This window comes from Amblyomma maculatum, chromosome 2 (assembly GCF_055883805.1).
Source record: "Amblyomma maculatum isolate TAMU_Amacu chromosome 2, ASM5588380v1, whole genome shotgun sequence".
NCBI lineage: Eukaryota > Metazoa > Arthropoda > Arachnida > Ixodida > Ixodidae > Amblyomma > Amblyomma maculatum.
Window position 1 is genome coordinate 178,000,740 of NC_139345.1, and position 21,714 is coordinate 178,022,453.

The 21,714-nt window shown below is 45.2% G+C and overlaps 1 protein-coding gene across 3 annotated transcripts in view; it reads left to right on the forward strand.

The window, feature by feature from the left end:
- Window positions 1-21,714, forward strand: part of Duox (dual oxidase) — a 256,715-nt gene that overhangs the window by 204,004 nt on the left and 30,997 nt on the right. For all 3 annotated transcript variants that reach the window (XM_084595542.1, XM_084595541.1, XM_084595543.1), the window contains exons 13-19: window positions 3,271-3,389; window positions 3,968-4,105; window positions 5,278-5,382; window positions 7,171-7,376; window positions 9,912-10,097; window positions 18,896-19,118; window positions 20,469-20,741. In XM_084595542.1, coding sequence (XP_084451668.1) covers window positions 3,271-3,389; window positions 3,968-4,105; window positions 5,278-5,382; window positions 7,171-7,376; window positions 9,912-10,097; window positions 18,896-19,118; window positions 20,469-20,741 — 1,250 coding nt within the window. The remainder of the gene's footprint in view (window positions 1-3,270; window positions 3,390-3,967; window positions 4,106-5,277; window positions 5,383-7,170; window positions 7,377-9,911; window positions 10,098-18,895; window positions 19,119-20,468; window positions 20,742-21,714) is intronic.

The window sequence follows — 21,714 nt, forward strand, 5'->3', positions numbered from 1 at the left end:
ACATAGATGCACGAATTTTGCTGGAAACGCATGCACCACATTGGAAATCTTTAAAATAGTGAATAAAGGATTTTCTATGAACGCATTCGTTCAAGAAGGAAAGTAGGTCTTCCGAAGTGGACTCTAACCAGATTGGTTATGCTTTGTCATGCTCCAGTTGTTCTCGCGAAGACGCTTTTGGAAGCTTTCGAAACGCTCTCATTGCTGGTACGTTTGCCTGCTGAAAGAAAAAAATTGACCCTTGTACTTTTCCCTGCTTTGGGGGGCAAAATACGCCCTGCGATTTCACCCGGCTGTGCACTCCACGACATTTTGTCGGGATGAATGAATTGACGATGGAATTTTGTTGCTATTCTTTTGGAATTCGGAGGTGGTGACAGGCATGAGGTTTCGTTGTAAACTTGATATGTCGTAAATGTCTAATCGGGAGCACTGAAATGGCATATATCCGACGATCGACCGTTCAGTAAATATTCCCTGAGACTACTCTTCCAGCCTTATCTGCTTGAACTTCTCATTGGACTGCATTTTACTTTCTAATATCCTCACTGGGCTAGAAAACACAAGACGCCGGCAAAGTGCAGGCGAGTATACGTATAGATGGCGTAGAACCGTAACAAGCTCTATATTTAGGGAAATTCACTTCGCAAAAGGTCTCAGTTGGCGACCTCGACATGAATGGCTATCGAATATACGCAGCGGCCTTTTAAGTGTAACTCCTAATGGTAAGATTGAGCACTATAAATAATATATACGAGAAAACTCCCGAGAGCCAGAGACTTCTCCACGTGATCTGGAACAATTCCGCATATTCTGGCAAGTGCAGCCACTTGCTATACGTTAAAGAATGAAATAATCACGAAGGCTGGCGCAGGCACTGCCGAAAGCCCAAAGGAAAATTTAACAAAAAAATTTTGGGAGATAGTGCGCGGCTGTATACGCCTACAAGGCGTGAACCGCTGCCACCACCACTAGAGTAAAATGTCGACGTTGAAGTGGTAAGGAGAACGGCGGCCGATTCGTCAAGGTAAGGCCAAATGCGAGTTTCATGGGATAGCACTGTGGCTTTCACTTCTGTGCCGGTTTTGTGCTGCGGAAACGTTCCTTATCTACAACATTACGTGTGCGCTGGCCACGATTTCTTCACCAGCAGACAGTTTTGCTCACACGTTTTTGTTCATTCAAAAAGCACCGTGGAAGCAAGGGCCCCAAAGTGGAAGGTCATGCGACGCGCTTGACTTCTCAAAAATTCTTCGGATGTGCAGAGAACTTAAAGCAGTAGCCGAAGTTATTTGATTAGTAACGACTAACTTAATAACTTTTTATATATTGGGTTGGAGGAAAAGGTCTCAATGCATTGCAGGATCGTCTAGAAAAAGCGCTAACTACGTTGTTTCCAGTCAAGTTACGTAGCTTTATTTATTGGCCTTCAAACAAAAGTTCCAGTTGGCCATCATTCTCCCAGTGTGCACACAAAGCTTCATCGGAGAGAGCAATGGAGACTAAAGCGGATTTTGTTGCCTTGAAAATTTCTCGGCACTTTGAAGTGGCTTCGTGTCAGGAGGAAGCATTCTTATAGCGCGTAGTATCGTTTTCTGCCGATAAAAAAAAATAAAAAAATAAAAACGTAGATTACGTAAGCGCTAGCTTGATCAAAACAACACAACTGTTTTTCGAGGTCTGCAACATTTACATTGGCACCTTTTTCCTCAGGGCAATGATAAAAAACTTGGATAATCTGTGACTGATTAAGTTTCGCGAAGAAAAAGATATTGCAGACCTGACGAAGCGACTGAGAACAGTGTTAGCAAGTTTCCGTACGCTAGAGCTCACCGTATCTTTTTCTTATTTTTCTTGTTATTTCCTTTTCATGGTCCGGATCGGCGATTACTACCTGTCCTAAGTAGATATATTCGCCTACTACTTCCAGTACTTCGCTAACAGCAGTTTACATTAGGTAGCGAAATACTGGAAGTAGTAGGCGAATATGTTTACTTAGGACAGGTAGTAACCGCAGATCCGGACCACGAAAAGGAAATAACAAGAAGAATAAGATTGGGATGGAGCGCATTTGGCAAGCACTCGCAGATTATGACTGGCAGCTTACCGGTATCGCTCAAGAGGAAAGTATACAACAGTTGCATCTTACCTGTACTCACCTATGGGGCTGAAACGTGGAGGCTAACCAAGAGAGTTCTACTTAAGTTGAGGACAACCCAGAGGGCTATGGAACGAAAAATGGTAGGGGTAACATAAAGAGATAGAAAGCGTGCAGAGTGGGTCAAAGAAATAACTCAAGTTACCGACATTCTAGTGGAAATTAAGAAGAAGAAATGGACATGGGCAGGACATGTAGTGCGAAGAGAGGATAACCGATGGTCGCTTAGGGTAACAAACTGGATTCCAAGGGAAGGAAAGCGTAGCAGGGGGCGGCAGAAAGTTAGGTGGGCGGATGAGATTAAGAAGTTCGCAGGGGTCAAGTGGATGCAGCTAGCACAGAACCGGGTTAAGTGGAGAAATATGGGAGAGGCCTTCGCCCTGCAGTGGGTATAATCAGGCTGATGATGATGATGATGACATTTACTAGGACACCGTAAGCAACACTGGGTTTCACTAACTACTGTGTTCTAATGGCAGCGACCAGTTGCCCTGGAAAAGGATGATTTTCATGCTCTGTATGGACTGGAAACTTGATTGCCAGCATCGACGCTACCGGAGGTTTTTAGAAGCAAGCTGCGATGAAGCTACTGCCTTTTTCTTTTCGTTTTAAGTCTTGAGTCTTGCCTATTGGGCGACACCGCCACCCACTTCCGGTCAGCTGTCACGGAGTCAGAAGTTCATTAAACAAGTAATCATCTCCACAATGCCAAACCGAAGGGCGTAAAAACAAAGGGGCATTCTGTTATCAGTTCCAAATTTCTAATCGAACAACATGTTTTTTTTTTTTTTTTTTTTTGTCGTGTCGGCAGTGTCAAAAAGGTGCGAAGCGGTACAGATGAGTATTACAGAGTTCAAAATTTGGACAGAGTTTTCCCCATTGGTCTTTGAACACCACTAACTGAAGTCCTCGTATTCGCGTCCGTGTTTCGAGGTGTCAGGAACTGAGTCTAAGGAAGCCTCAGGTTCCCATTGTTGTTTATACCTTATTCTTCGTCATGACCAATTTCTACGCCATCTGGGCTCGATAGTTCATGCACATTGCGACGAGATAAATTGCCACTGCTAGCGTGAGCTTCGTTATGTATCGTTGCATGTTTTCCTTCCACACAGGATGTTCTCGGCGAAAGAAATTGAAGACATCCGGAAAATCACCATGTACGACATTATTATCGCTGCTACGGACATCAAACCGATCGAGATCCAGAAAAACGTTTTCTTCCATGTAAAAGGTACGGGCGTGTCGGCGCTTAAGGCGCTTGGCCAGTGTCGGCGCTTAAGACTTATCTCATCTTTTTATTCGATGTTTAATGAAAAAGTCGGGTTCTTTTTCCTCCGCTATGCCATAAGAGCTAGCTGCCTCAGGTTAACCTATATATGCTTCGTTTCACGAGCTGTTTTCAGCAGTAGGACATGTAATCAGGATGCCGCGCACTACATGGCTGTGTTCCTACGTGCCTGTCAAATACTGCGTGAGAATGTTGTAGGAACGCGATCATGTACTCTGCGTCTTCCTAGTTCGCCCGGGGCTCCTTTAAATTTTGCAGTGCTGCAAAGAGCTAGTGAACCGGAGTACACGTTATAGAGTGAGGTAAGGCGAGAAAATGCGGGCAGAGCGTTGAAGCGCCAAGTAGCCACCAGTCTCACGCTGAATTCTGAGTCGGCGTTTATTGGGTGTACTGCTCTCCAGCTCTTTACTTGGGGATTATAACATTTCGCGCGACCATAACTGCTCGCCATTGCGCCTAACAGGAGCTAATGTGATAGTAGCAGGCGGTCATTACCGATTAAGCTGGGCACTTCCGCGCAGGGGACCCGTGTCCGCAGCCGCAGCAGATCAACAGTTCTGTGCTTGAGCCCTGCATGATCCTGGATGGCTGGGACTACTTCAGGGGCAACGAAGTGGCCTACATCTACTCCTGCCTCATCCTGGCCTTCATACCCATCAGTATGCTCGCATTTATTTTAGTTCATCTCACTGATTTGCTTGTTAAGTTTCTTGTAGTTGCAATATCTCCTCGATTTTTGGTTAATAAGAAGTTAACAAAGCATGTTGGAGGTTTTGTGACTGATATCGTAAATGGCATATGTCCTTTAGTTTCAAGAAAGTTGCCACGATGTTTATGAACAAATAAACACACCAACGGTATTCGAGGCAGCAACCTATTAGGTGTTGTTTGGTTTGGTTTCCTGAGTTTAATGTACCAAGGCGACTCACACAGGCTATAAGAGACGCCGTACTGAAGGGCTTCAGAAATTTAGACCATCTGAGGTTCTTTAGTAGCAACCTATTAGAAGTAAATGAATTTGGAATAGCGTTCACGGCTAATATGAAGCTGCGCAGACATATGGGCATAATATCCGCGAAATCACCAGTTTAGTTCACTAATCCTTCGCCACGCACATGACGCAGTAATTCCTCCAATTTAGTATTTTTTTTTTCATCGTAAGGAATAAAGCTACAGAAACGATATAGGACAGAGGCAAGGCGACAACATGGGGCAGTTGGCGGGCTCCCTATTGACGCCTTGCCTCGGTCCGGTTGTTTCTGCGGTTTTGTTCTTTACGATGGCCCACCACCTGGCCCACAGAAACGCGCTATTAGTGTTCTCTACCGGTAGCAGGGTGGTCATGCAAATATTTTTTTGTTTGCACACCGTAGAAATCCGAAATTAATTTGATGGCCTCCAAAGAGGCGAGAAGCAAGGTGCACGTGTGCTGCGCAATGACAGTGCACGCTAAAGAGCCCCAGCCGGTCGAAATTCTCGGAGCCCTCCACCACGGCATCTCTCGTAGCCTAGGTCGCTTTGTGAAGTTAAATCCCATAAACCAAACCAAACTGAAGAATCCCATGTATCTCAGCGATCTAGTCTGTCATTTTTCATACAAGAAACTGCTTTGTTTTTATAAAAGCGGAAGTATATCGTAAAAATAAAACATCTTTTTAATGCGGTTAGATGTGTTTCATATTTTACTCTAAAAGCCTACTTCAGACGACCAACTCAAAATGGAAATTGTGCCTTTTTGTTCTTTTTAGCATACGTTTGTCCGCAGGCCCCAGACAACTGTGTCTTTTTCTCCTGTCTTTCTTCCTATTTTTTTTCTTCTTTTTTCTCACAGTATGTGCCGGGCTTGGCTACGGTGTCATAAAGCTCCAGAACAAGAGGAGACGGATTATTAAGGCGAAAAAAGAGACGACGATTGGAAAAAACTACGACAAACTGTGTAAGACTCTAATTAGTTAATCTATATATTTCCGTACAAAAGTGTATTGGTTTGTCTTCTCATCGAATCGGCTGTCTCGATATCGCTACGAGAAAAGGCATGAGCAGTGTGGGAAAGGCGTGCAGGGAATGCCCCTCGTTGACATATATAAGAGCGACGAACTGGATTCCAAGGGAAGACAAGCGTAGTAGGGGGCGGCAGAAAGTTAGGTGGGCAGATCAGGTTAAGACGTTCGCAGGGATCAAGTGGATGCAGCTAGCACAGAACCGGGCGAATTGCAGGAATATGGGAGAGGCCTTCGCCCTGCAGTGAGCATAGTCCTACTGCTGATGATGATGACGATGAGATATATTTGCTTTTAATTTTGTTAAGAGAAATAAACCAAAAATTTGTTTCACGTTGATGTGAAGCGAAAATTAGGAACCTCCTCCTGTATCATCGAGACAACAATTCTCCAGGTGTAGCGCCTGTTCTCTCCGGCTTACTCGTCGTACCTGAGAGAGAGGGCAGCGTGTAGCCATTCCGTACCGTAGCGCTTAACATTTCACTATATCAGGGCTACCACTACCCGATCTCAGACACAACCGCAGGTGGCTTAGGCATTTGCTGCGCTTCTATCCGGATTCCTACCTTTTGCGACATGCTCTCCAATCCCGGAATCCGCATGTGGCGCGTATCTGCACATTACCTGCTTGTTCAATACCTACCAGAACACGGAAAAGGCCTGATCACTCTCCCTGTCCTAGGCACCTATGTGTGTGCTGTGAGATAGTAATATTTTGATGCGAAATTTTGTTAATGGTGAAATATTATACACATAATGTTGTGTATTTTTATTCGTTACTGCTTATTTTCCATCAAAACGGCGACGACTTATTTAGCCGTATTAGAGGGTTTTGCGTTAATACCATATCGGGAAGTAAATCCGGCCGGTATGAGCCTGCATGAGCTCCGCCGCGGTTCATGCACTCGTGCGCATGGCGATTGAAGGCATGGGCCGCATATATCTTAGCTGAGCCAAGCCAAAATAAAGCAGCGTGCGCGTCTCATCGAGCGATGGAGTAGGCGACACCGGAGCGAAGCTCTGTCGCCTGCGAACTCACGGATCACCACTATATGCTGAAGTGGGACACTACCCCTTCGTCGTGCTGCCGTCAAAGAAGAGATCGACAGATAATCAACAAATGAAAGTCGGGGGTACCGTCTCGTTATTCTGTGCTCAGCACAGCCGGAAAAGGAACCGGTGTTGGCCCAGCGCGAAAATGAGACGGAACGTTGGTCTCGAGACTGCAGACTAGATTTCTGCCCTTTGTTTTGGATTTGAAGTCTCGACATGAGTGAGAGGTAGGCGTTTAATAAATTTAATAAGAAGCAGATTGCCATAACCAAGAATACAAACAGCGCTTACTGAGAGGAAACTAAAAAACAGAAAAAAAAAAATATACGGACGGGTTCATTCACAAACGACGTCACCTTATTGCGGTACCAGCGATGGGGGCTGCTCGCCATATTGATTGCGGCTAGGATTCCTGGACGCAAAATGTTTGAGAAGCACTGGGGGGTACGACTATTCTCATCAATAAGTGGATAAATGTATTTTGCAATACTCCATTGCTGCTTTATAATTAACTGCGGTGTCCACAAAAGCTGGACTTGATGTCTTTCCCACACCTAGAAAATAAACACCTTTCTCAAGAAATGCACATTTTCCACGCTAAAAGCAGAAAGGCGCTGCCATGAAAAACTCGCCCATAAACTGCACAAATAATTTGGGGCTTTCTGCCGCAGACGTCAAGGAGTGGCTGCACCAAAACCACAAGCGGTTCGTCAAAGTCAAGATTGGGCCGGATGAGTCACTCTCGACCGTCAACCGAAAGGGCGAAGTCCTGCGCAAGGTGGATTTCAAGTCTGTCTCGGCGCTGGTTGTCGAAGTCACTACCGACATGGCCAAGAAGCCCATGTGCCTGGTACGCTCGCCTAGGGATCACGACTTGGTAAGTGCAGTTCTGTTCAGACCCACTTGGTAAACGCCATCTGATATTAGGCGCACAGAATTTCTGACCTGATATTAATATCCGTATTTCGCGAACATCGAATATTTACTTGCATGTCCAATATAGCAAATGTCGTAATATATTTTTTTGCTGTCGTAACAGAGGTATCGGATATATTAAGTATTCTGTGATTCTTTCGAAAATCGCAGCCGCATTTTGTACCCGCCCCATCCCTAAAGCACGTGACGTCAATTAATTTGCAACGCAAAAGAAATATAATTCAATGAGCCAGCATAGTTTGCTAAACCAGTTTAGGTCTGTAAGGACCAGGGTATACACTAAGTGTGATTGCTTTGTTCTTCCTTTGTGTCCAGAAACACATACCGTAAAATTCCGGGCGAGTGCCCCCATCCGAGCAGGAACACTTACTCTTCCCTCCGCTCTTAATATGCACTACACCCAAAAAATGCAGGCTATTCCCATCCAGTCCAAGAATCGAATCGAATACAGTCCTGCTGCAAGAGGCATGCTTAGATTTAAAGTGGTCAAAGTTGTGCGCCGTGCCGGAAGCGGGCATCTCGGCGCCCTCTCCGTGCGCACATGCCCAAAGGCTGACGGAGGTTATCGGGTGACCACCGGGAGTGAGACATCCGATGCGCGCGGGCTGAAGTTCAGATGGCCGCTGTCCAGGCGGAAGTTGGCACCGAAATGAAATAACTCGATTGCTAAAATGTTTGAATGGCGCGCCGAGAGCGAACATCGGCGGCGCGTCGATCGTTGGTCGTAGCGAGATTACTCGGTGGCAGCGCGCCGACTTCTCGGCGTGCCCATCTGTGCCTGATCACAGATGAGTACAGCTTCATTTTTTTGTTTGTGTGAAAATTGAATTTCGGCGCCTTTCCGAAATCTCTCCGCTCTTAGTTTGCGGTAATTTGGGCGTGCGTGGAGGCGCCATTTGCTCAGAATTTGATGACATTCACATTATTCTGCAAGGAGCATGCCATATCATATCACGCCCAGAAATGTTGCATAAATTCTAGGAAACACTCTTCCACGATAACTATTGCGCACGTTTCGGCCCCGCAACAATAAATATATAGCTAGAGCCACCTATTTATTTATTTCTATTTATTTTGAAAAACAGGCGTATTGGTTTTCTTTGTCAGTCTTATTTACCTTATCTAAACGCAGGGCGAGCGCTAGAAGCAAACCTGTGCTTAGCGTAGTCTATTTCTATCAATATATTATTTAAGCATCAAAGAATATATGAGGCTTTACCTGCATTTGTTTAAAAACGCGCCGAGTTGGCTTTGTGTGGCAGTTCTAATAACTCCTCGTGAGCGCTGGACAAACTACAGAATCACAATTTCTACATATCTGAAGGTTGAATAGGTTCAAAAAAGTACCTCGCAATGCTCTACACGTGCATCAAATATTTTGAAAAACGGTGTTTTCTTGGCAGCTTGATTTGCTCGGTACGGGGAAAGGAAAAAAAAAAAACTTTAAAAGCAACTTTTCGCCACGCATTGGAACCTTATATGTTCTTATCCATATGTATGTAACAGTATCGTACGGAATCTCGCAATTCTGGCCTTAACCGTGCGTTCTTAAACTCTGAAAAATTCTGCTAACTGAAATAATGAGCGCCTGTTCAGAAGCGCCTGTCATTCGCAGCGCATTAATTTTACTTTTGTTTGGCTTATGGGATTTAACGTCCCAATGTGACTCAGGCTATGAGAGAGGCCATAGGGGAGGAAGGGCTAGGGAAATTTTCACTGCCTGGGGTTTTTTAATGTGCTCTGACAACACACAGCACACGGGCGCCTAGTTTTTCGCTTCCATCGAAAAGTGGCCGCCGCTGCCGGGATTCGATCCCGCATCCTTTGGCACAGCAGTCGAGCTCCGCAACCGCTGCGCCACCGCGGCAGAGCTACCCACGTGTATCGCAATTCAACTCCGTTGCTGGTTAACTGTCGTGGTGTACTCTAACTGAAGATGGGGAACAGCGCGAAAGAGACTAACGCAATGTTTAGACAGATGCTTTCCAGCGGTGCTACTAAAAGACAAAAAGGGCTCTCTCAGCCTCGCTTTAATGCAATGGCCCACCTGTTCAACACAGTAGCGTCCGCACGTAAAGGGCCCTCGGTATACGACGCGGACCTTACAAGGCACATAGCCCGTCCTGTGCCTGACACCGCACCCGAAACGCCTCGCATGAGATAAAGCTTTCAACCTCCGCTCCAGGACTGGGCAAACCATTGCCAACTTCGGCTCCGAGAAAACCGCACGGACCCCTTACCTTGCACTCATAGTTAGCTTCAACTGTCGGGAGGAGCCATGCGTCAATATTGCGCCAAATGAGAGACCACAAATAAAGATCGAAACATTATAGGAGCATTTTTTATTTCGCTGAAAATAGTGCCCAACGAAGAGCAGTCCCCAAAAACTTTTGCTCGCCTGGTGTGAACTAAATCGCCGTCATTCGGTTAAAACTTGTTCCGGCGTCTAACAAGGCTCTGCGTAATTCCCTTGCAGGTGCTTCAGTTCGACAGCGTGCACTCACGTAAAAAGTTCCTGACCAAGCTGGAGAGCTTCCTGGTGAACCGCAAGAAGACGCTGGAAAGCATCGACACTACCCGCGACACCATGCTGGCCAACGCCGAGACGAAGGAAAAGCGCCAGAAGCGCCTGGAGCACTTCTTCCGAGAGGCCTACGCACTCGTAAGTACTAATTCCTGTTGAAATGTAAAACGGGAGCTCTGGCTGCAGATACAGCCGCTTCAGAAGTGCACGGTGCGTTTTTTTAACGCACGTTTTCACGTATTATATGCTATAAGGTCAGGATTGATGAATTTCATATATTTAGCGGTATTTTCAGGAGGCTGCAAATGGTCTGAGCTCCAAATAACTGTGGCCACGTTTACATTGCACTTCAGGCTGTGGAGCAATTTTTAATTGCCGTTATATCAGGCTCTAAAGGCTAATATATCCTGAAGACAGTAAATCGGGGACAGCTTTTTCTTCCGGAGCTGTTTACTCGACCTAGGTATAATAAGGAGCGAATCTCCTCTTTCAGCGATGAGAAGCACTTTCTACACACTTGTTCTACGGAAAAAATTGGTAGGTCGATGGTTGCAGCTTTACGACTTTTCAGATCGCAGAGAAATAGTTATATCTCCGCCCTGCCTTTTTTGATGATTTTATTGACGGGACAATAACAACGTCTAGCTCTGAACGTTGGAAAGAAAGCGTATATAAAACTTTACCTATGTAACGGTAAGAAATCGTATCCTTAACGTGCACTTACATCGCACAGCACACGGAAGTGGAGGGGCGTCCGTGTGCTGTGCGATGTCTGTGCACGTTAAAGATCCCCAGGTGGTCGAACTTACTCCGAAGCCCTCCACTACGGCTGCTCTCATAGCTTGAGTCGTTTTAGGACGTTAAACACTACAAACTAAACCATCAATTTAAGACCACTTGTCTATCGCCTCCATTTAACTGCTTGCCATAGCAGAAGCTGGAATGTATCAGACCATTGTGCCACTCATTATGATAACCAAGGTATGTTAAGAGGGGCCCTCTTAACATACCTTGCAGAAAATTTACGCCGTCTCAGAGAAGATATCTTCAAAATATTCCGCTGATAACCGGATCTGCGTGTCCTGCATTTGCTTTTCTGTCGTATTCGGCGGTGGCGCTCTAAAGTTCGTGCTCATCTTTTTTTCCGCGCAGAAATGCTGGGCCTTTTAGGCTCGGAACTGATGCAATCACTGAATCGCTACCATTTTTTCACCGTATACAATGAAGTTGCTTCCGTTTTCTATACACAACAGAAGCTACGTTTCGAAGCAGCTTTTTGAATTCCATGCGCATTCGTGAACCTTGGCTGTAATAGCTCTTGAGACTGAAGGTGAACAAAAAAATGAAAAGGGATGGAGGGCGGATACGGAGGGGAAGGGGACTGGGCATTGCCGAGCTATGTGAATTGACAGAGACAACAAATTGTGGAAAGCCAATGCGATAATGCAAGAACTGCGGGGAGGTGTCTGCTAGAGGTTGCGGGGGAACTAATAAATCGTTACAACTGAATGCCGACTTTGGGAAGCCGCCATTTATCGCGGCAGCAGATCAAAGCGAATGCTGAGGAAGCACTGAAAATGTACGGGACGCCGCCGAAGTTCAGTTTGCATGCCAGGTGTTTCATGACAGCCCGGCAGTAATTAAAAAAATTTATAAGTATGAATGTTACATCTGGGGCATAGTATCGCTTGTGTTCAAGGTTTTGTTGTTCTTCAGCGCATATTATATTTCCGATACGCAGTACAGACAGAGGCCCCAGAGAAAGGCGGCTCTATTTTTAACCGCTCATCTCCGCAAATATATCAGCTGTTTCAAATAAGCCCACTACTAAATAAAAAAATATAGGACCTCTGAGGTATGAAAACGACTTCTGGGGCGCAATATAAAAATAATGTCAAATATTCGGTTGGGGAACTGTCCTCTGGCAATTATCTTTTAGACCTTACTATCAGATGCCAGGTTGCAGTTAAATCTTTGTATCTGACCAATAGCCTAATCAGCTTTTAGAATTATGAAAACACGGTTACCCGGAAGCATTAGAGCGGATGCGACAACCATACACAGAAGAGAGGATGCGCGCAAAAATTAACATGGGCGCTCTGCATGAACAAAATTTTGTCTATTTAGCACCAAAGGCACACACTTTCAAAAAATCCTGCATGCAACCCCCGCAGCGCCGTCACTCCATGACACAAGTGTTGTATGGCACCTTCTCTGTCCCATCGTTTTTAAATATTTGGGGTGCTTGCCGCTGCTCTAATCCATGCGGGAAAAAGGTCATGTGACACTCGCGCTATGGAGTCGCGACGCTGGGAGCGTTTCATGGAGCACGGGGCTTTGAAGAGTGCACTCGTTTAGGGTGCGGGGTAGCCAAAATTTGTTTAGCCACTACGCCAAGTACAATTTCGTTTTCGAAATTCCAGAACTTTGACACGTGGTTATACATAAATCTCCCCCCTCGCCGTGGCGCACTGTTTAGAGCTGGACTGCTGGGCCCAAAGATGCGCGATCGCATCCCGGGGGTGGCGGCGGCTCCGGAGATCTCGTAAAGTTTCTTACTCTTGCCTAGAGGGAAAGCTGCCCCGCAATTTATGGGCGTTTGCATGGAGCTTCCTGACGACCAGTTCAGCCACTATGGGTACCCAAAGCATCATGAGGCTGAGCTACCATGTGCAGAACTACAAAGTTTTGCCAAAAATTATGCAAAGATAAATGTTGTTCTAGAATAACAAATCTCCAAGCATTCAATTTTGTGACCACAAATTGCAAAAAGGAAAAACATGCAACTGTCTCGCACCAAGTAGAACACCGGCCCATGCTTCTTAGCGCGCTCATGGCGGCTGAAGTACAGCGCCCTCAGCTTTCCTTTTAGATAAGCGTGAGAAACTTTATGGGCACTTCCCACTACGGCGTCCCTCATAGCCTTAGTTGCCTCGGCACGTTAGATCCCATACATCAAATCAAACCAGATATAAATCTCTTATTGCAGCCAGACTCCTGACTATAATAGTGAAAAGATAATTTATCCAAAGTAGTTAACCAGTTTTCTAGATAACATTCAAGTATTTTAACAATTCGACATTGAACTTTTTTATGTAGCCCGCCGACACTGGTAATACGTGTGCTGTCAATATCATGATCCATACGTCAAAAGACGCATACTTTAATGACATCTAAGCGATAATTGTGATAGTATTCTAATGCCAGAAATCCATAGACGTGGTATTTGTAAGTATTCTAGACAAATCTACACGCTTTGCGTGAAGCCTATAGTTAGAAATTACTTTAAATTCTTAAAGGCCCACTGTCCACCCTCCGATCGAAAATATTTTCTTCCCCGGTGACTGTGAGACTTCGCACCCAGAACGCAAGGCCGCAAAATGTTTTTGAAAAGAGTAGCTAATAACGCACTTACAGCCACCCCAATCACCCGATAATGTCGTGTTTCTCTCCTTCCGTTCCCTCGCAAAGGTTTTCCACTCTCCTACCCTGTCGTCTAGCCTCCGCAAGACAAATTCCCCTTCCTCCTCAGCGTTTGGCAGGAGGTGGGGCGTGGCACTCCGCCTGCGCGAAAAAAAAAAAAAAAAGAAAACGGGCGAGGGAGCGCGCGCCTCTGGATTCAGTCGGGCCGTGGCGAGGGAAAAGCGCGCAGCGAGCGGTAGACAGCCATCCTTCACCCTCAGACAGGAAGACGGACCAATGGACGTCGTTCGCGGGAACTACGTCATTACTGTGACTCGACGGGCCGGCGCAGGAAACGGGGAAGCTGGCTTTCCGAAGGAGAGCATGAGAGAGCTTTGATTTGTATTTTCGTTGATTTGCGGCGCGCGTGTCACTGTAGCATTTTACACAGACTATCTCCGGTACCTGATCGAAACACTGGGCTCTTTCGCCTAAAAGGTCCTTCCCTGGACAGTGGCCCTTTAAAAGGTGCGCCGATTAGGGCGACACCTCCCCGCGCGTCTCCTTTCCATTGATATCAACTGGGATGTCTGTGTGCGTCCTCTCATTAGTCGCTCACAAGTGACGCCAGTGGGACGGTGCGCGGGGGGGCAACTTGTTTGCTGCTTCTCTTTTTGCGCACCGATATGAGTTGATTTCAAGAGGGAGATGAGGAGCCTCATTTCTGTTCGCCAATATGTTCTGTATTAGCAAAGGCAGCTTACAAATTCTTGAATTGCGGAGAGGACTCATGGAATACCCATTGCTCGTCCGCTTTTGTTAGTTTTAGTAAACAACTTTTCATGGTGCCTTTAAAATTTAATGGGGGGTCTTCTGCAATCGCCTCCTACTCGAATGAAAATGAGCGGTTTAAAAATAAGCGGCGTGAAGAAACTCTACGCTGCTCTAGTTCACGCCGTTCGCCTCAATAGGGTTTTCGCAGCTTGGTATTCTGTGCTCGCGCGCCGACCACTTCTCTGTGCGCATTTGAGATCGAAGGCAGCGAAGAAATCTGATTCCAAAAATGTGACCGGCCAACCCGCTTGCGCCTAACCCGCGTTAAACACAGTTCGGTGGGATCAGGACATGAATACCGTTTGGGCAGCTATAGCTATGCTATGCCACAGCACAAAAACACACGCTGAATTCTTTTGCTGTACATGGTTTACAGCACCTGAAAATGTTCTTGTCAAAATCACGTGTTATAGAGTTTGGGCTTTAGAATTCGTGCATAGTACAGCAATTTTCGTGCTCCTGTTTGAGTCTAGAAATTCATTCCCTCCGCCATAAGTTAGGTGAAGAGACGCAAAATACATAGTAATAAAAAGATGAAGGAAAGAGGCCAACAGTCGGCGAGACCAAGGAAAGCATTGGGGATTGTACTTTGTCTTTATGTTTAAAAATTTTTACTTTGATAATCACATAAATTAGTCATGTAATCTATTTAGGGGAAAGATAAACAAAGTAGAAGGAAAAACAACGTGCCGATGGTGGGGACTGAACCCACGACCTCCGAATATCGCGTCCGGTGCTCTTCCAACTGAGCTACATCGCCCGCTGTCCCACCTGCTACTTTCTTGGGTATTATAGTTGTCTGTGTACGAACCCTGAGAGTGTTCACCAGCGCCACCCTCAACCGTAGCGGTGGACGTTACCGCCAGCGTCATGTAGAACGTGATCAAGAGCGAGGGCGAAAGCTGTGCTAGAACCCTCTTACGCTACCTATGGCTTCAAGACTGCCAGAACCGAGACCCCGGTAAGCTAAAAGCAGATTAATGAAGTGGAGGGAAATGAGGGTGCTCGTTATAAGACATGAAGGAAAGAAGCCAAGAGTCGGCGAGGCCAAGGAAAGCATTGGAGATTGTACTTTATGTCTTTTATTTATTTTTTACGTTGATAATCACATAAATTAGTAATGTAATCTGTTTAGGGGAAAGATAATTAAACACAAAGTAGAAGGAAAAACAACGTGCCGATGGTGGGAACCGAACCCACGACCTCCGAATATCGCGTCCGGTGCTCTTCCAACTGAGCTACATTGGCCGCTGTCCCACCTGCTACTTTTTTGGGTATTAATGTTGTCTTTATACGAACCTTGAGAGCGTTCACCAGCGCCACCCTCGACCGTAGCGGTGGACGTGGAACGTCCTGTGTTACTATAACAATCACCCTCGTTTCCCCTTCAATAATAATGAAAAGAGTATTTTTTGAGACAGCTAGTCGCCAGCCATATATTTTCTGCTTCCTATTATGGAAATTTGTAAATCATAACGTTTTACTTAAAAAATAGTAGAGCTCCAAAAAGAAAGTGAAGGGCAATTTAGCAGAAGGCAAGTTACAAGGGCTAGCTTTGTCGTTTTGACGTCGATTTCGTTTCTGGATCGCACATACTAAATAATGCGCAGTCATAACCTACCACGTTATGTGAACGACTATCTGGCATGAACAGGAAAAACCTCTTTAACCAAGCAATACAAATGTGCCTACGTTGCCATGGCGTACAGGTGCGTGACTCGGGATGAATCTGGTTCGTTTTCAATCTCAAAATTGCTGCCGTACTTGAGAGTTACTGCAAAATTGCCCGTGACGTGTCCTGTGCTGACGTCACACGAATGACCGGCGATTTCTAGCCATGTCAGCTGCCAATTGCCACAGGTCTGAGGCGTGCTGATAGGTGTGCCTTTCCCGCCGGCCAGTCAGTGCCCACACCACTATGCCCGAAGATTTAGGCAGTATTGTTCTTCAAAGCCCTGTATGGCGAAGAAATCTTTTTTTTTTTTTTGCACAAAACCATACCACAACGCATGAGCTGCGATTCAGCGCATACGAAACCACATCTGATGATGCGCTGTGCACTTACGTCGCTCCGTTCTAACCGTCTCAAAGAGAAACGTCATCGTCCGTGGTGCAACAAAGCATGAGCTTCGAATTAGGCGCAATTGATATTGTCGCGCATCGCTATCGGACGGTTTCGTTTGCGCTCAACATTCTGCGCTCAACCCTTACACAGGTTTCCGGTTGTGTGTTGAGAAAGTATAGCGCAATTCCGTATGGTTCGGCTTCTAGGAATGACGCTTATTTTTGGCTCCTTTGAAAGCAAACTATTTTCTCCTGGCGCGGCTGATAATTCTTTCCTGCAGATGTGTCCTTTCTGCCAGAGGTGGGCATCTAATAAAAACTAACAGTGAGAGTTACGTCCCATATTTCCATTGAAAACAACGCGGAGCCACAGTTCATTTGCTTAAATATAGCGCACCATGTTTCTTGGCGTAGGTATCAGGAATGATTTTGTTTTAGAAGCGACTAAAAAGTTGCCTGCTTCGAGATTATAATCGCAGTGGCTTTCAATGCGCATGGCAGTTCTTTTTAATGCGCTATATGTATATATATGCGCATATATAGGCTATATATGTTAGGAAATTGCATACATATAATTTGTTGGTTCTAGCAGCACTGGTACATGTAAGAGCTTTAAAAAGATGATCTTTCCCGACGTGCCGCAAGGAATTCAAGATGAACAAGTGTAACAAAGAATAACTATCCGTAGAATGCGCGCACGAGCGAGTGACAACATGGTGTTGCTAACTTTTTTTTTTTTACGCTTTCCTTTTATTAATGTGCGAGTGTGAGGACACGTACGGTAAGACATGGAATGAGATCATTAAAATTAGATTATTCTTCACTTGGTTGCGTATTTTTTATTGTTCAAGGATTTGAGACACTAAAATTTCCGACGCCTATATATTTTTTTTATAATAGTGGTGCACAACCTATGGTACACAACCCAGGATGTTTGCTTCTGAGTCCTGTAGTATTCCTCCTCTTGCATCTAGAGCTAAAAGTATCTCGTTATAACGGAACAGCCTCACGTCCTCTATCATCTCAAGAATGGAAATCTTGATGGGCTAGGAAGCCCGCAAAAAAGCCTAGAAGCAATCGCCTTGGGATGTATACTTTTGACAGGAACTGTACATGAATCTTTACCACGCCAAAGATGCTCACACCAGCTAAATAATCTATAATGAAAAATTTTCTTGCAGTTTCGGTTTCCGCCGCTCAGCGATAGCTGTGACGTCATGAACGCACTGTGGTCGTTTTAGTGAATAACACACTAAGATATAATCGCATGCTTATTCATTTTTTTAATTTTCTGTTTTAGACAGACTTATGTAAGCATTCGCGCGAGTGAAAGTGGAAAAGAAACGGCAAATAATGCAGTTTGTATGCCTTACATGACCTCAGCGCGTCTATAACATCGAAGCCATCGTTCTAGAGTTTCAGTCTAAATAGAAACTGTACGGTGAGAAACATTCACTTATAGATTACTTACTTTTTTGTTTCCTCAATCTCCGTGGCAAGCCATGTTCGCTAATGTGCGGCGGATCCTTCCATACACAAAATACACAGAGCAAAGTTGATGCCCGTAGTCATTTAATGTACTAAACATAAATAATAATTGGCCGCTGCAAGTCTCACCAAGTTTTAGAGTTCAGCCGGACAGTTAGATACGTTGTTCACTCATGATACATTTTTCTAGGTTTTTTGGGCTTTGCTTCAGATGACTAGTTGGCTTTAAGTGTTTACTCCTCTGGGGAGATATTCACGAAGCTAGACAAAGCTATACGAAACACGGTAGTCGGATACTCTAATTATTGCTTCGTAATTAATGCGTCCACATATTCTTGGGAGTAATTCACGCACGCACGCACGCACGCACGCACGCACGCACGCACGCACGCACGCACGCACGCACGCACGCACGCACGCACGCACACACACACACACACACACACACACACACACACACACACACACACACACACACACACACACACACACACACACACACACACACACACACACACACACACACACACACACACACACACACACACACACACACACACACACACACACACACACACACACACACACACACACACACACACACACACACACACACACACACACACACACACACACACACACACACACACACACACACACACACACACACACACACACACACACACACACACACACACACACACACACACACACACACACACACACACACACACACACACACACACACACACACACACACACACACACACACACACACACACACACACACACACACACACACACACACACACACACACACACACACACACACACACACACACACACACACACACACACACACACACACACACACACACACACACACACACACACACACACACACACACACACACTTAATTATATATATATATAAAGTCAGACGGGTGAAGAAAAGACTGTAATGACGTTTCGGCCGCGAGACCAACCTTCTTCGGAAAAAACACACACACATATATATATTATATATATAATATAAATGACCTGCGAAGAGTGAGATGCTGTTGCGCTTTCTTATGTAACTAATTATGAATTGTCTAACTAGTGGCGTGACTCACTATGGCCGTTATTGTTTCCTCTTCACCGCGCAGACATTCGGGTTAAAGCCTGGCGAAAAAAGAAAGCTGGAAGAGGTTGGCAACGACGTCATCATGGTGATGCGCACGTCGCTTTCGAAGCAGGAATTCGCCGACGCCCTGGGCATGAAGCCAGATTCGCTTTTCGTCAAGCAGATGTTCAACTGCGTCGACAAAGACAAGGATGAGCGCATCAGCTTCCAGGAGTTCTTGGATACTGTGGTTCTCTTCACAAGAGGTCCGAATTTCATCTCTGAAATGAGGCTTGCAAACATGCTTTCACACAGCCGCTAAAAGTGCTAACTCCTGTGATTCGAGTTTTTGATGCTATGCGCGGACGACATCCCTCGCGACCGCTGAGGCAGCTAACGCGAGATCTTACATGTGGTAATGAGTAATATGTTATGCATCATCCCATGATTATTCGACTGATGATATATACTGGCAAGCCTGTTCACTGCCGTCATAGAATTCCAGGTTAGCTCTCTTAGACTGTGTCTTTACTGCCAACATTCCCGGAACTTCACTGCAGTCAGAAGAATGAAACACACTAAAGGAAGCTCCCAAATGGTCATAATAGAAAATCAAAGTTGTTTGTTTTCATTTCTCATTAACAAATGAAGCAGTCGTTCAGATTAAGTTGATGTATGAGTTTCGCACTGATAGCGGAAGTTCTGGGCTGTGTTTCTTACATCCTTCAGACTCGATTTCTTTTATGTAGGTTTTCATTATCTTAAACAATTTTTTACGGGCACTTCTCGGGTTCAGTAAAATGAGGATTCTGATATGGCTTAAATCGGTAAAGAAAAATTTGCAATGTTAAACGAAGCTCGTGTATTCTGGGCGCCCAGTTGTTAGTTCACTAGCTGGTCAACTGAATTTTTGTCAGCTCTAAGTCCTTTTCCTGCTTCTCTGCTTTAACAGTGAGCTGTTGCCACACCCTAAAGTGTGCCATTGTAGCTGACCTAGAGAAAAGAACTGAGAATCGAGTCTGCTAACTCTAACTTCAGGCTGCGTAATCACTGTTCACGTATAGTGCTAACGCTACAGGAATGCCTTGGCGCAGGTGTGTTTGGATGGGGAGGTTTTTAAACACGCTCAGAATAATTACGTTTACTTTCGCTAGTTTTTGATCACCCCATTATTCATAAAAGGCTGGTTAATTTTTGTAGATTATTTGTATATATAAGCAGCTTGACACATAGATAGAATACAAGGAAAGTGTGTCAGAAAGAATCTGAGCTTAGATGTCACCTGATTGTTGTTTCTTCAGGTTGCCTGATTTCATATAAACAATCGTTTAGTATCGTTTAGTACAGTCAAGGAAAGAGAATGGGCGAGAAAACACAAAGAGCAACAAAACTATGACCATAAAGCAAAATTTTATGTTCCCTATCTTTGTCATCATGGCAGCCAGGCTCCTCTTACGGCTCCCGGTATTTTATCACAGAATGAAGTACCCCATTACAACCTTGCCGCCTAACTCAACGAATTTATTTTTTTACCAAGACGTATCGTTATGCCTTGCTACGCTGTATAGAGCGATTATAGAGCGCTGTATGTATAGAGCATTAATCGACTTTTTCAGGAAAGAGCGAAGACAAGCTGCGCATCATATTCGACATGTGCGACAACCAGGGCGATGGGATGATTCAGAAGCAGGAACTGACTCGCATCCTGCGCTCCCTGGTGGACATCGCAAAGACCAACGCTCTGAGCGAGTACGAGACGAGCGACATCATCAGCGGCATGTACGCTTCAGCGGGCCTGGACAACTCAGACGTTCTGAGCTACGAAGACTTCAAGAAAATGATGAAGGAGCATCGCGGAGACGTCATTGCCATCGGCCTCGACTGCAAAGGTTATCAACTGCTACTAGTATACTTCGTGAGATGCCTTAAATGAGTGAAAAACATCTGGATTGTGGAATTTCATGGAAACGTGTATTCAGTTTTGCACCGCCTATGCATAACTGGAGCGAAATCAATATTCCGGTGTTACGTAGGCATATATACAGACGGTGTATTTAAGAAAAGCCGCACATAACAACTGACGTGAAGTTTAGCGCTTATGGTGGCATAACGAATGCCCATGCGATAGGTTGTGTGACTTGCTGATAAAAATGAAGGTGGTAGGGGTACTTGTACTGAGGCTTCAAGTACCGAAGCGGCTCATGCTTTAAGAGGCATTTTAGTGGAGGGCACCGCATTTTTTTATATAACCTGGGGATACTGAGTCGGAGAAACCTACAGAAATTTTATGCTGTTGCAACCGCCTTTCTGTGCGCTTTTTAACCCTGAGCCTGTTGGAACAACAGAAATTTCTGAACCAACATCAGAATTTTTTGTTACTACAGCAACGTACTACAGAACTACAGACTACAGAAAAGTAACGCAGAAAGAAATACAGAAAAATGGGACGTTAAGATAGAACCACATAATATTTTAGCGCATTTTTTACACGATTCTGTCGTTGTTTTTTTTTTTTTTTTTTTCAACTGCGATTTTACATGCACTGACGTCGAACACCACACGGGAATTGTAGCTAGTATAACTGCAGTAAGTAAACTGCAGCTAGCATAAACAAGGAAGTGATAATTGACCTCCAAGGATTGGTGTCAACTGGTGCTTCGTCCTCCTGTTTCGCCGCGTAGGGGTCTTCCGCGGTCTCCTCTAGATTCGCTAACTACTTGAGGCGCTGCCGTCATTGGCACCAATGATAGGAACTTTATCTGTTTCGCCTCCATCGAAATGTGGCCAACGCGGCCGGGTTCGTACCCAACTCTACACTGGCACGAAGGAAGGCTGGAATGTCAAGAGCTGTAAAACTGCCCA